At 43.2% G+C, this 14411-nt stretch overlaps 1 protein-coding gene across 2 annotated transcripts in view; it reads right to left on the reverse strand.

The window, feature by feature from the left end:
- TBC1D2B (TBC1 domain family member 2B) overlaps nucleotides 1-14175 on the reverse strand; it is a 30968-nt gene extending 16793 nt beyond the window's left edge. For both annotated transcript variants that reach the window (XR_006169876.1, XM_042824480.1), the window contains exons 1-5: nucleotides 13852-14175; nucleotides 7834-7987; nucleotides 4497-4662; nucleotides 1381-1538; nucleotides 207-433 (exon numbers count right to left, since the gene is read on the reverse strand). Coding sequence is in view for 1 of the 2 variants with exons in the window: in XM_042824480.1 (XP_042680414.1) it covers nucleotides 207-433; nucleotides 1381-1538; nucleotides 4497-4662; nucleotides 7834-7987; nucleotides 13852-14175 (1029 nt within the window). In the remaining variant the exon portion in view is untranslated. The remainder of the gene's footprint in view (nucleotides 1-206; nucleotides 434-1380; nucleotides 1539-4496; nucleotides 4663-7833; nucleotides 7988-13851) is intronic.
- Nucleotides 14176-14411: the final 236 nt, after the last annotated feature.

Here is a 14411-nt window from a genome sequence, read left to right on the forward strand (position 1 = left end):
TGACAGATTTGTTCAGAGATCTAATCTTCAACGGATGTAAAACTCACTCCTTGTTTAGGGCTTTCAGTAAACAAAGGTTCATTTAGCACCATTATTTTCTAACAACCAGCTAGCTCTTTATGTATTTAGACGGCCATCAAGGGTAAACTAACAATTGCCATCCAGATTCATTTGCATCTGAGCACTTTGTCTGAAAGCTTAATTACCTTCTGGCTCAGAAGATCTTTCTTCAGCTTTTCCAACTCTTCTTGCTGGCTCTGATACTTCAGTTGCAGCTCAGACACTAGTCTGTTGCCATTACCAGAATACCACTCGGTTGGAGAAGAGTCACTGCTGTTCCGGTTTTTGCTTGATCCAATCATGTCTTTCAAAGGGCGTCTCGTTTTTTGTGGAATGCGGCCAAAATCAAACGGGAAAGCTGAACTAGTCAGTCCTGCACAAAAGAATTCCTTCTAGCTCAGTTCACTTAATTAAAAGGCATTCCTAAGCATTCAAATTTCCTTTAAAAATATGTTCATTGAAATTAGACTCTTAATGACATTGAAATAGCTCAATACAACAGTGTTAAATTGTTTTCCCAGTTGCTTCCTTCACTAGGAAGAATATGTAACTCACTCTCCCAACTCTCTCAGAACAATTTTCACTCAAATATATACTTGTGAAATAAAACATGAACAAAACTTTGCTTCATTACAGAAAATAAAAGGCACTCCCAACTGTAGCAAACTTAAATAATTATCTGCTTAGAAGTAATCACAGCACATCGTTCTTTTAAGATGCACTCAGTGTAGTTCTGCCTCTGTTTACAAAACCACACAAGAATTATTAGAGAGAAATATGCTTTCTAACAGATGAAACCAATTGGATTTCCTTAAGAGCTGAAGTGCTCCTAGGGAGCTGTACAGACACCCTCACAAGACTCCAAACATTGGCAACACGCAAGAACCAGTTGCAATATTCATAAACTACCAGTGCACCTATGCCCCTTTTCACCACTTCATCAGCAGGTCAGTATCATAAACGTGTGTTAGAGTCTAAAAGTCAATCTACTTCAATGTGTGACAGAAATTAGTAACCAGAAGCCCCAACTTATCCCTTCATCCCGCAATTCTGCACCCCAAGTGACAGAAGCAGAGAAGGTAACGTTCAAAGAGCCTGAAACAACAGGAAACGAGTTCTTGTGTGTTCTGTTCTATCTAAATGGCTGGAGACTCCCAAATACATCATACCAAAGTTACTTTTAAAATACTTCACAGAGCCCTGGATATGATTTGTGAACAAATGACAAGTTTTCACGTATTTTCTGGAGATACAAATATCACAGTGAGCTACATGAAAGGAGGAAAGGCATGAGCTCCTCTCCCTTCCTCACACGTCTACCTTTATTTCCTTCTGCCAAGTGCTTCCTCTTTTCTTCCAGGGCCATGGAGTCCTCCAGATCTTTCGGGGTTGCATCCAGCAGCTCCCACTCTTCACTTGTATAAAATACGCTCCTGCGGTTTTCATTATTTCCTTTTCTCAAAGAGGACATGGAATTCCTGTGAAAAACACAGCAGAAAAAGTGGCAAAGATTTCTCTACTGCGTACTCATTTTAGAAAGTGGTTTTTCAAGACAATCATTGCCGTCAAAACAATGCAAATGATAAATAAGCCCAGAGACATAACCAAAACCAAATAAAGGCTCAAGGAAAACAACGCACGTCCTATTAAACAGCACCTGCTACCAACTGCTGTACATTTCAAGACAGAAGAATTTTTTTGTACTATAAGTTAATATTTTGGAAAGGTCTTTTGAATCGTCCTCTGTTCTACCCTTGTTATGGCAGAGAGAAAAAAAAGATGAATTAAAGATTAAGAAACAGCATCTCTTTTACTGATTGGTTATTTCAGCTCAGACTTTTAGGAAAATGGCCAAGTATTAAACAGACTAGCATGCAATTAAAGTGCATGTATGTTATCATATCATATTCTGTATTAACATCAAACTCAGGATCATCCAAGGGACCTGCTGCTGCAGCTGCTGATGACAGACTCCTTAGCAGTTATTCCTTCCTGAGGTGGAACGTTGCCAATTCATCTGCAAGAACATTTCAGATTCAACCTCTGAATTCCAAACAGATAATTCTATAAAAGAACAATTTTTTCACAAACAAGATGAGATTCCCCTACCCAGCTTCCCCCACAACGATCATGCTGTCAGAAATGTATGATCCATAGTACAAGCACTGCACAGCATCATGTCTTTCTTCAACTACAGAGGATTCCACAGCAATCCACATGAACCAGCCCAGTGTTTTAGATAAAAAGCCAGAAGAGATATGTTTGGTATCCACATGTTTGACACACAGCTGTCAGAGTCAGAAGCCCACAAAGATGCTTTCACTTTGCCAGCCCCATTCTCTCTTCCTACTGTGCAAGCTGGAGGCCGAGTTAAACAACACCTTTAATTTTCTTCCAGCCTTCTTAGCAAAAAAAGATCACAATTTCTGTTAGGGGCAAGGATTCCTTTTTTATTATTTACAGTCAATAGCTCAAACTAGGTGACGATCAACATATCACCCAGGGCACCTTCAACTATAATCAGCTGGCATCTCTCCAGCTATTCTCTGAAGAGTGCTTACAGTGCAAGCCCCCAGCTGCCTGTTCTGCTCTTGGTCAGCTTCTGTATATAAAACATGTCCAAACACCACCTTTGAAAGAAGCTGGAAGAATCACAAGAAACAAGTCATATGACTCCCAGGAAACCTTCAGAAACTGCTGTTACACCCAGGAATAATCACAGCTGAAGCAGAATTTAGTATAGCTCTGGCACAACACCAAACTGGCACAGCTTTATTGTGTTCTATTAGATTAAAGCTAACTGAATTTACAATAAAAAAACAACACACATTTATGTTCCTGTGCACAGTATGACAAGTATAATCTATTTAAAACTTGAACATATGATCTACTGGTTCTGTATTTCTAAATATTTGGTTATAAGTCGTATTTTCTGATTATACAATTTGAGGTTATTACAGTTCAGTGTACTTTCAATTCTGTATTTTACACCAACAAGAGATGCAAGAAAGTGAGAGCTTTAAGATGAAAAAAAATGCAGAGTTGAATGTTTGTGTATGCCAATTAGTACTTGAAAACAGATTGTTAAAAAGAAGAAAACAACCATTCAGCTTTAGGTACTGTAAGTATACATACAGCTTAACTCAGACACATTGCTCACCTTCTTCCAGTTATTAGTTTATTGCTGCTACTTAGGATGTAAATGCTATAGCAATAGCTTCTCAAGCAATCACATCATAAATGCACTCAGGAGAAAGGTAAGTCTGTCAGTAAGACACATAATAGGTACTTAAGTACACCCTCCTAACAATGTAGGAAACTGGCTGTATCAGAGATGCCTCAATTCATTCTCTTACACTGGGGTTAAAACTAGCCCCTATCAGTAGCATACACACATCTTCTGAAGGGGATTGGACAAAAAAACAACAACAAAAAAAAACAGAAGAAACAAACGACACAGTATGAAAAAGCTTCAGTGGCATTTTCTGACATACTTATTTCCACAGATCTGCATGGACTCCAAACTGTTAGGATCACAGCCATACAGAAAAAGGCCAACGCTTTGATGTTGTGCTAGAACATCTGCTGGGCCACTGCCATGATGAGCAACTCCCTCCAAACAAAGGGCTTCCCAACCCGACTCCTGCTGACAGCCTATCTGTTGTGTTAAAAAGAAACACAACACACCGACCAGGCAACACTGAAAAGCTTACCCTGACACTGCCCTTCTAGCTAGACTTCCTCAAAGAACATCTGCAATTCAGAGAAAACAAAATCAAGAAGAAAGTTTCAAAATACCAGACATGCTCTTAAAATTATCCTATCTAGCAGAAATTGCTTCATGGAATTTTCCTGGTATTGTGACCAAATTTAAAGTTCTACCAGGTCAGACAGTGACAAGTCATCTTTACTAGAACTTAAATGGTGGTCTATACACACACTTAACAATAAAAAAAAATTTAAAAAGTGCACCACTTTATGACCTTTTAGATCTCCATGCTCAACAGGCAAGCTTCAAAAGGGCTTAATTCACAACACTGATAAAGCAAACAACATTCCTGGGAGCTTAAAGAGGACCATGGTCTAGTTACCAAAGCCACAGCTCAGCTTTATGAATTGCTCTGTGATGCTACTGTAGTGTCCTTTGAGTAGATGCAGCAGGCTCACCTACGTTGGCAAAGCAAAGTGTAAAAACAATCAAGGAAGTCACAAGCAGGAGAGCTGGAAACCACTAGGACTGCTTTCCTTAGAACAATTAATACTAAAGATTGAACTCCAAAAGAGTGAGAAGGTAAAATGTGGTTTTGCTGTTGTTCAGAAGGAACCTATCACACTTACGCTCAGGAATTCAAACTACATTCACTTAAAATTGATAGGATTTAAGAAAGAAAACTTCCTCTTTCAGCAACGATCATTCTCCCACATTATCAACTTACTTGAGTTCAGTGCTCCATTGTTTAAGTGAGAAATTGATGGCACTTGGTTGGACTGGCGCAGGCTGGGAAGCTGCTTGCTCCCCTACTAGGTCTGTAGGAGAAGTCTCCACAGCTAGGATATTTCTAGCTCTCTCTGCTGAAGCATTTTGGCTGAGGATACTCAAATCTATTAAAAAAGACAAAGAAAAAAATGAAGGAAAAAAAAAAGGAAAACTTTCAGTAAGTAGTAGAAGAGCAGAAGTAATACATTACTGAATTATGAGCATAGAATCACTGGGGGGGGGAGAAGAAACCCAAAACCACGTCTCGTCTGCAATGTTTCTTTCCTGAAACAATCAAAATCAATGTAATCTATCACGAGGAGCATTATAAGGCATATAAGATGAAATGAATGTAACCTCACTCAAACAGGTAACTAACTTATTTGCCATCTTATCTGCTGGAGGCATTGAGGGCCAGGTTAGATGAGACCCTGGGCAACTTGGTCTAGTTCCTGATCTATTGGGTGCAAACCAGCCACAGCATGGGATTCAAACTGAATGACCTTCAAGGTGACTTCCAACCCAACTCATTCTCTAAGTCCAGCTCCTCTTCTTGAAAGCTATGTTACACAGCTAACAGTGACAGAACTTGGAACTTGACTAGTCTTCAGTTGTCTTTTAACAAAGTTAATCAGTCAGACACCTACCACTGGTTTATCATAAACAGCAGGTTCTGCTCTATAATCTCAGCTGGTGAAAAACAAAAGTACATTTGAAAAATATCAACTAAGCTCACCAATCACAGCACAGAAAGTCAGCTGAAACAGGAGTAGAGAAAAGTGATGCTGAAGGAATACATCAATAAAAGTGATCCAGGATTTAAGGATGGAGTTCAGCAGCTTAAGTGGGTAAGAAAGCTGGAGAAAGTGCTTTCTATACTGTCAAAAACACACACAGAGCAAGGCAACAGTAAAATGAAAAAAAAAAAAGGAGTTAGTTCCATTATTTAATATTATAGGAAGGGATACAGCAAGAACCATCTTCCCAAAAAACTCCTGCCTGTGAGGACATGCAGAGCAGTGCCAAGAGGGGAAAAAAAAAACCAACCCAAAAGCCCCACATACATCACTTAGCAACTGGATTTTGTTTTTAGACCACTGACTGATATTACCCATGTCCATACCTCCTACAGTGAGCAATAAGGGAACATCACACACCTATTTGTGAACGTCTTAACAAGTATTTCAAGAATAACAGTTGGAAGATGAAAACTCAAGTGCAGCTCAACTTAACACTTTGATACCTGTGCTTTGGATGTTTACTTGAGATACAAAAGGACTAACTAATAACATTGCTACAGGCTCTTCTGCTAAGAAAGACTATTACAGATAATAAATCCAGTACTAGATAACAAAAAATAGACAAAAGGATAGTAAGCAATTTTATTTTTGGACTGAAGACAGACTTCTTCCCATTCAAAATGTTAGTAATAGCACCTGTACTGAAGCACAAGCAAAAGAAACCAACTTGTATGCTCCAGTATGAAGTACTGGATTCAATGACTGAAGTCACTGAATGCACAATAAAGGTTTTTGTTGTTGTTGCTGGTTTTTTTGTTTTTTTGTTTTTTAAACAAGACATGTAGATTCATCATCAGCTTGAAATCAGGCCCCTAAGGAGATCCCAAACTTCACAGGAAACCTTTACAGTACCTGTTCAAAAAGCAAAAACAATCATTCAGGGTTTTCCCACTCTCCCCAGAAGAATCCTGACTCTTCAAGAGCTCCATTGATGTTAAAGTCATCATTGAGATCTGTCCTCAAAAATGAGATGCTACAGATGCAGTCCCAAACTAAATATAATGCAGCTTAACTGCCAGCTGTCCTTAAAAGGGATGTGTCTGCTCAGCCCAGGCACCCCCAGACATTTCTTGCAGTGGATTTAATACACTGGAAAAACCACAAAAAACAACCAACAAACACACACCACCCATCACAGTCCTACAACACACTGCTTTGCTTGCTGATTCAACAAAGCCCAACCAACAGTTTGGAAGAAAGAAAGACATTAGGTCAGTGATCCAAAGTGATGGGTCTTTTTCACTTGGTTTTGCTGGACCCCAAGCAAAGCACGAAGGAGGGCACAGTATCTACACAAGCTGTGGAGACATGAGATGTGTTTCACACCACTTGAATGCTGAGGAAAGTAGCAGAAGGAGTGGATTTGGTGTCAAACCGTACTAATGTTTCTGATCCAATGGTCTGCTCCCAGAAGAGGGCACTCCTGTCTCTACTACTCTGACTTCCATCTTCAGCTGCTAAACCTTGCTCCCTCCCCCCCACCAGCTCTGCAAGTCACCTGACTGTATAGTAAACATATTCCATTCAGTAATCCAGCTGGAAACAGAACAAAACACAGCCCTCTCTCTTGGCTAAGCTTCGACTTGAGTCAACTCAGCACAACATCAAACACCACAAACAATGCAAGAAAGTGCCCAGCAGAGTGAGAGGCTTTTGGTAGAACCAGACAGGCTTAAAAGAACAAAACTGTGTGACCATTTCTGGCAGCAGCAGCAATATGTATATTTTTGCAGCATATGGTTCAACAAGCTGCTAATCAAAGGGGCTGCCACCAGAAAGGTGATCCTTCAAGCAGTGGGCAGCTATTAGATCAGCACAGCTGAACCAAAGGCTGAGCTCTTCAGGCCAGCTGTGCTTGAGCAAGCAGTCACAAGCAACTGCTCTCAAATGAAAGCAGTAAACTGGGTTAGAGGACAACACAGCCACAAGGGATCTGACATGGGAGAGCACAGAAGGGAGGGGACAAAGACATCTTAACATTCTTCTGACAATATGAGCAAACTGAAATCAATAAAATATAACATTTGTTGATGAAGTATGTCCGACCTCAACTCAGAATCCAAACCCGAAGGAGCTTTACTAATCTACTTAACTTGGCAAAGAACAGGATTTCTTAATGTGGTCTTATTTATTGGTAACAGAGATAAACAAGCAAGCCTTTTTTTGTAACAATACAGGAATCAAACAATTCAGAAATGTCTTAGCAATGAAGACAAAACACAGAATAATTCATACTACATTTTTTATGTTTTACACTATTGTGAAATCTGTTTTTAAAGAAACCAAGGGGTTTCAGAAGAGATAAAATCACACATCAAATTGCACTTATGCAAAGTAACTTCAGCAGATGCAAAGTTCAACTAGTTACTTAAGAACAAGACATAACAAAGAACTTCCAGAGATGACCCCTCCATCTTTCCTCCACACTGCATTTATTGCCCATTAGGAGATACCAAACAGAAGCACACATCATTTTCACTCAGATTTTCCACCTACCAGGACTGTCTTTGGCAACAAGACCTTTGGAAAAGTCACTCGGTGTAGGAGAAGTCCGACTGTCCCTTTTGGCTGCATCAAGGTTGTTACAATATTCCCACCTCTTCTGCTGAAGTTCCTGAAGCCAGTAGGTCATATCCTGACGGGTTGCAGCCTACAGCACAGAGAAGCAGAGCACTAATGAGATCAGTCCATCTCTGGTATCTGAATTTGCTAATTCCAAGCACAATACAGAAAGCAACGACCCAGATCTCTTTGCTGGTCTGCAAATTATGATTACCCCAATCAAGGATGATCTAAAGGAAATAATCACTAATGGACTCAACACACGCTGTGCATGTAACCCTGACTTCCATGCCAAACCCACCTTCCCTTTTCCTCCAGTTTTAGACTCAAACATTAGAGAACACAGCAGTATGCTATATTTCACACACAAAGCACTGTTCAGACACAACTACAATTCCACATCACAGAAAGAGCCCCATGCACAGAAAAATTCCTGCCTTCCTTACTTCATTTTCTTTGCTACCAGCAGAAACCAACAACATAAGAAGGTGCTGTGATGCCATCTACTTCCATAACTAAACCTCTTCATTGTGTTAGTTGATGGTACCATGAGTTAACCATCTTCTATACAGAGGGTGTATTAATAATACACACAGACATTTAATCTACAAGCCTACATTCATTATAATGACATAAGTCAAACATCTTTAAGCTTCAGTCTGAATCATAGCTGCAGGATTCATTTCATAATATGTCAAATCCCGGCCTTGGGTATCAGTAAGAGACTAAATGATGGCAGAAGGCATTGCAGTTGCTCCTCAAGAGTTATTTCTGTTACAAAATATACACTCAACAGCCAATCTAGAACAAACACTTGACACTGGTAACAGGGCATGTTGAGGAGTACAAAGTTAATGCTGTGAAAAGACACTGGCCTGAGCCCTGAGGCCCATAAGGGACATGCTATAGTGGGGAAACAAATACTGGTGGTAGGTGGATGGCTGGAGTGGGTGACCTCGGGGCTCTCCTCCAACCTTGGTGACCCCATGGCCCTAAGCACACACAGTGCTTAGCTTGCAGCTGGTCTTTCTCCTAACTGCTCCCCAAGTGCCTGTTGGCATTATTAATAAAAAAAACCCGCTACCTGTACAAATGACTGTTTGCTCTGCAGACAAACTGAATTTCCAGAAGCTTCCTGTTTTGTTCATCACAACTGAAGGGGATGCCTACATATGGCAGAGCTGCAAAAGCATCAAGATGCCATTTCCTTTGCGCAGAAATACACTCAGCATTGCACAAAGCACACAAATGGCACAGACTAATCTTCATTGCTGCTCTAAGAACACTTTTGGCCTCGTCAAATGGAAGATCCATTTACCATCATATCTCAACTCAGAGCGGCTAATTTCAAGACAGAGCATTAGTAATACAACAAACAAGAAGCGATGCTCCCCCAGGGCACTCTCTGCTTCAGCAATCTGCAATATTTGCTTTTAGCAATCATAAAGACAGGTTTTTATTTTATAATTTGGCATTCTGTACCCATACAAACTTTAAGGTCTACACATCCCATGGCAAATGGCTCCAAAGCACCATTCAAGCAAGCCGGTCAGAAAACCAAGATTGTCATTCCTGGAGCTGATGCTGCAGACCCTCTCAGCAGATCAAATGCATAACACAACACAGAACATGGGAATCTGAGCAAGTAAGCATCAATAATGCAAACCAAGCAGTGAAATAAAGCAGTGACACACGAGGACACTGTAGGTTCCCCTTCCTCAGCTGGTATGACATAGGTGTAACAACACACACCTGCTCCAAAATGCAAGTCTTGTCTATTTAGTCTTGCCTGCTCATAGGCACCTGGGGAAAAAGTATTTGCCTTAAAGAAGAGAGGGGAAGAGACTAGTTTAAATGCGTCTGTGAGATTCACCAGAAAGTGTCAAAGAATTCATACACTGCAAAGCCAGCCCACACAGCCATCACAGGCACCTCTGGAACAACCAGCACAGTAGGACCTACACAGCCTACACACCCAGTCGCTCTCTGCAAGGCATACGTGCTTCCCTTCCACCTCCAGCACCAAAGGATCTCCCCTGGAGGTCTGCCCAGCAGCAAGCGTCCATCTGCAGTACATCTGAGAACCTATGCTTCCTTTAGAAGTGCACACAGGCCTTGTCCAGTTATGTATTACTGTGCTCAAGCTCAAGAAAACCACTGCCTCTTCAAAGAGCTTCCACTAACACAGGATGTAATATGTAGGTGGTTCTCTCTGCTACCACAACATCGCTAATGAGGCAATACAACACACACCTACAATTAGCTTCTGCCCACGACTAGTTCAACGTAATGAGTCCCGCTAACATCCTGCACCATTACCCTCTTGCTAATGCTGTTTAGTAAAAACAAATTTGTTTTATTGGAGCTGCTGCTTGCTGTTGTTACCCAATTCCCATTTACACCCATCCAGTGCTGGCAGCAAATACATACCCTCAGCTGCTAAGTGATGGCACTGACACACAGGGGTCAGCAGGTAAAGTCCTGCAGCGTAAAACAGGACCGCAGTGCACCCTGAGTCTCACCCTCCCTGTTTTAAGTCATTTTCCCTAGGATTCCTCATCACACTGCTGCCGCAGCCCGCTTGTCTGACCTTTCCTCCTCCTTCCTTTTCTTTTTTATTTTTACATGACCTTCCTTTTCTTTTTTATGGAGATTTCCACTTCCTTTGAACACTGTTGGCTGAGTTTACGCAGGTATCTTAATTATTTACGTTACAAGTTAAAGAATTATACAGAAGCCTTCTGTTAAGATGGCCTTTTGTTTCTACAAAACTGCCTTTAAAGATTGCGTTGTTTGAAATTGTATTTTTTTTTCCCCAAACATCTCATAGAACACAAGTTTCTCTCTTCCCCTACTCCTAAACAAACAACAGGGAAATCTGCAAACACTCAAAAGCAGCCACTTCACCTGTCAGAGACGGGAACTCTCCCACGCCTGCCCCATTTTCACGGCTTCCCTGAGTATTTGGCTGCTGGTCACCATCAGAGACAGAATGTGCAACCAAGAGCTGCACGGATCAGCCATGGCAAAGAACCTTCAGTCGTACTCAGCTACTGCATGGCTCTTCAACAAGACAGAGCTGCAGCAGGCCAGTGATATTTTAAGGGAGGCGTCTTTTGCAGGAAGAAAACCACCATAAATGCAATATCAGGGAGGATCTGTATCTGCAAGATGACACCTATTTTGACAGAGAGACATTCTCACAACAGAACAGATCCCAAAACAATGTAAAGAGCATTCATGTCTTAGAGATGTACAAAGCCTCAGACTCACAAAGTTGTCATTTGAACTGGAATTGTCATCTGAACTGGGGCCTGACAAGGAACTGCCATTGCCAACCCGCAGGTAGCAGCAGAAGATAAGGTAACTCAAGAGAGACAGAAATGATGGAAAATGGTTATCATTTACTTAAAACCATCCCCCCCACATTGTGTGAAGGATGCTATAGGACCTGCCTTCTTCCAATGCACACGTAACATGAACAAAAATTATCTGGAGGAATCTACTGCACAGTACCATCCCCTACCTGGACCACACATGCCAATACGACAGACTTGGAGGAAGAGCCTGAAGAAATGTCAATAAGCAGATGTTCCACTTTGAGAAAACATTTGCCACAATCCTTTTCTGAATGTAGAAATGTTGAAAGAATAATCACCATCAAAAATGAGCATTTCTTTAGGACTTACTAACCCTGCTGTGTGAAAACAGCAGGTGTTGAGCCAGATAAGCTCTCTGGAAAGCAGCCCAATTTTAGCTAAAGCACTGAAACCACTAACGGGCAAAGTCACAAGTCTGACCAGCTCTGGAAACAAACCTCTTTTATCTCTTTAATTAGTCTATCATTGCCTCCAACTCACCCTTCTCCACACAGAAGTCAACCATGTCAGCAGACACAGAGCATCACTACAGGTCAGTGTTTCATTGCCTCAGGAGCAAATGAGCAGTGCCATAAGCCACGACAGACACTACTTTAAAAATGAACTTAGAAACAGCTCACTTCAATTGCTGTGAAGGCTGCAGTACTAGATTTTTTTTTTCTTGGTCAGATGCTATCAAACTGAGGAACAAACCACAAGCATATCACACTGTCCTCAGTTCCCACTAAATTACAAAGCCTGAGCAATCCAGATGACGAAATCATTACATTAACAAAAAAATGAGGCATTATGAAGAAATAATGCATTCCTGAACAGCACCATCACTGCAATCTGGAATTCCAGTTGCTTATTTCTTACTGCTCTTCTCAGCTGAGAAGACTGAATGAGAAAGACCAGATCATGAGATCTGGAAATTCTGAACAAGCAGCAAATTGAGGAAAATAAGGCATGTGAGTTAGAGGGTGAAGGCAACATTTCATTTGATTTTCTTCCTCGTGCTCTGTGTGCAATGTTTTCTTCATAAATGAAACCACATTTCTTTTCAGCAGGGACTGGAACAGACAGCGGTTTGGTTTCCCTATCCTGAATTCATTCCTATTTCTACCTAATTTAGCTACGATGTATTTTTATAGGCCTTCAAGATCTACCACACTGGGTAGAAGAAAATTAATTCCAGCCCCAAAAGCCTTAACCCCTGGTGAACCACACAACTGCCAAAGACCAGTTGGTTCCTAATATCTCTCATGTTTTTCACTTACTCCCTATCTATTATGTAAGTGCTTATGATGTGATACCATTCTAAAAGGCAACCACTTGGCTACTTTAAGGCAAGTGTTGAAACAATATAAGGGGTAGAAGGTGCAAAATTACTTCTGCATGTTGCAGAACCAACCTTGGCTTTTCTCAGTCTCCATAAGGGAAACGCAGAGAGCTCCAACTCATATCAGTTCTTTCCCAAAGAGTACAGCAAGAAACAACTAAGGAAAGGAAGGGCAGAGTAACGTCATGGCCTAAAAGGTACCAAGAGAAACAAAAAAAAAGGAAACCTCCTGTTGCTTACACTTGTGCATGGCAGCTGAGGCCAATGTGAGCCCTGTCCCTGGGGCTGCTGCTGCAGCACTGTTTGACACACGAGTTGCTCATGGCACTATGTGCTTTCTTGGAGGTTTCTACAGCAAAATAAATAACAGAAATCACTCAATAGTAGCTAATGAACAAAGCAACCCCTACGTTAACTCTGCCATTTTAACTTCTGCAAGATGAATGCTGAGTGCTAAGGTAGGTTCACAGAAAGTGATGAGAACTTTGGTTAAGGCTATAGGAAAAAAAAAAAAAGTTGTTTTTACAAGTGATCACAAGCAGAACTGCTGACTGCATCGCTCTGCTTCAACCAGATATACTCACGATGATTACCACATTCGTTTTCCAGCTGGATAACTTATTTAATCTTTAGCAAAGTATGTCAATGATTCCTAATTTTGATAAATGATTACATTTTGGAAAAAAAAGAAAAAAGAAAAAGCACGCAATCACATTGTGCAGCATCAGCATTTGTGATCTCTGTCCGTATCTCTGCTGTTTCTCTGCTCTGTGTGTGTGTGTGTGTCTGAGCAACAACGAGAGGCGTCAGCCAGCCCGCTGTTTAGTCTGCAGCCCGCGGGATGCACGCGATAACGGCTAGGCTATCAGGAAACGATCCTCCTTCCTCCTCCTTTCTCCCAAAGCAGAGATGAAGGCTATTGCCACGCACCAGCTGCTCAAAACAAGCGGTGGGCTCCAGCCTGCACTCACCGGGATTGCACTCCAACCCAGGCAGCAGGGCAGGGCCCTTCCGTGCAGGACAGCACTTGGGAAAAGGCTCGGTAAGGAAAAGATGACACAAAGGCTCGGGGCCGCCCGGCACCGCGCATCGCCAAGTATCTGTTTACCCCGGAAACCAGCGGCCGAAAGCAGCGCGGGAAGCCCCGTGCGGAGCCGGGAGGCGCGGCTCCAAGCCGTTCCGAGAAGAGCCGGGAGCCCCGGCCCCTCCGAGCGCCGCGGTGCCCGCTCGGGGCCGCCCGGCCCGGCCTACCTTCAGCACGGCCACGGCGCCGCCGGGCCCGCGCACCTCGAAGGCGGCCGCCTCTTCACCCGCGGCGGCGGCGGCGGCCTCGGGCTGGTGGTAGCCGAAGCAGGCGGAGGCGATGTCGATGTGCCCGAGGGGCAGCGCCTCCTGCGGCCCCTTGAAGTAGTAGAGGTAGCAACGACGCGGGTCGAAGACGAACCAGCGGCTGCGGAAGCCGCGCAGCGGGCCCTTCCCCGACAGTTTCTGCAGGTAGCCGCACAGCTTGGGGGCTCCCGGCCCGGCCCGCTCCCCCGCCGGGCCCTCGTCTCCCTCCGAGCCCGCCGCCGGCATCGCCTCTCCCTGCCGCTCCGCCGCGCTGGGAGCGGCCGGGCCGCGCCGCCTGACGGGACTCGTAGTGTTCGCTGTGCCCGCCCAGACCGCGGCTGCGGGCGGAGCGGAAGGGCCGGGGCCGCCCGAGCTGCGCTGCGCTGCCGCCTGGCCGGGGCTGCGGCGCAGGGCTCGGCCCTGGAACGGGAAATCAGTGCTGACCCTGCCGCCGCCCTGCGCCGCGCCCCGCCACCGCTTCG

The sequence above is a fragment of the Centrocercus urophasianus genome, unplaced genomic scaffold (genome assembly GCF_019232065.1).
Source record: "Centrocercus urophasianus isolate 14NV4802_14NV808 unplaced genomic scaffold, USGS_Curo_1.0 seq_23, whole genome shotgun sequence".
Lineage (NCBI taxonomy): Eukaryota > Metazoa > Chordata > Aves > Galliformes > Phasianidae > Centrocercus > Centrocercus urophasianus.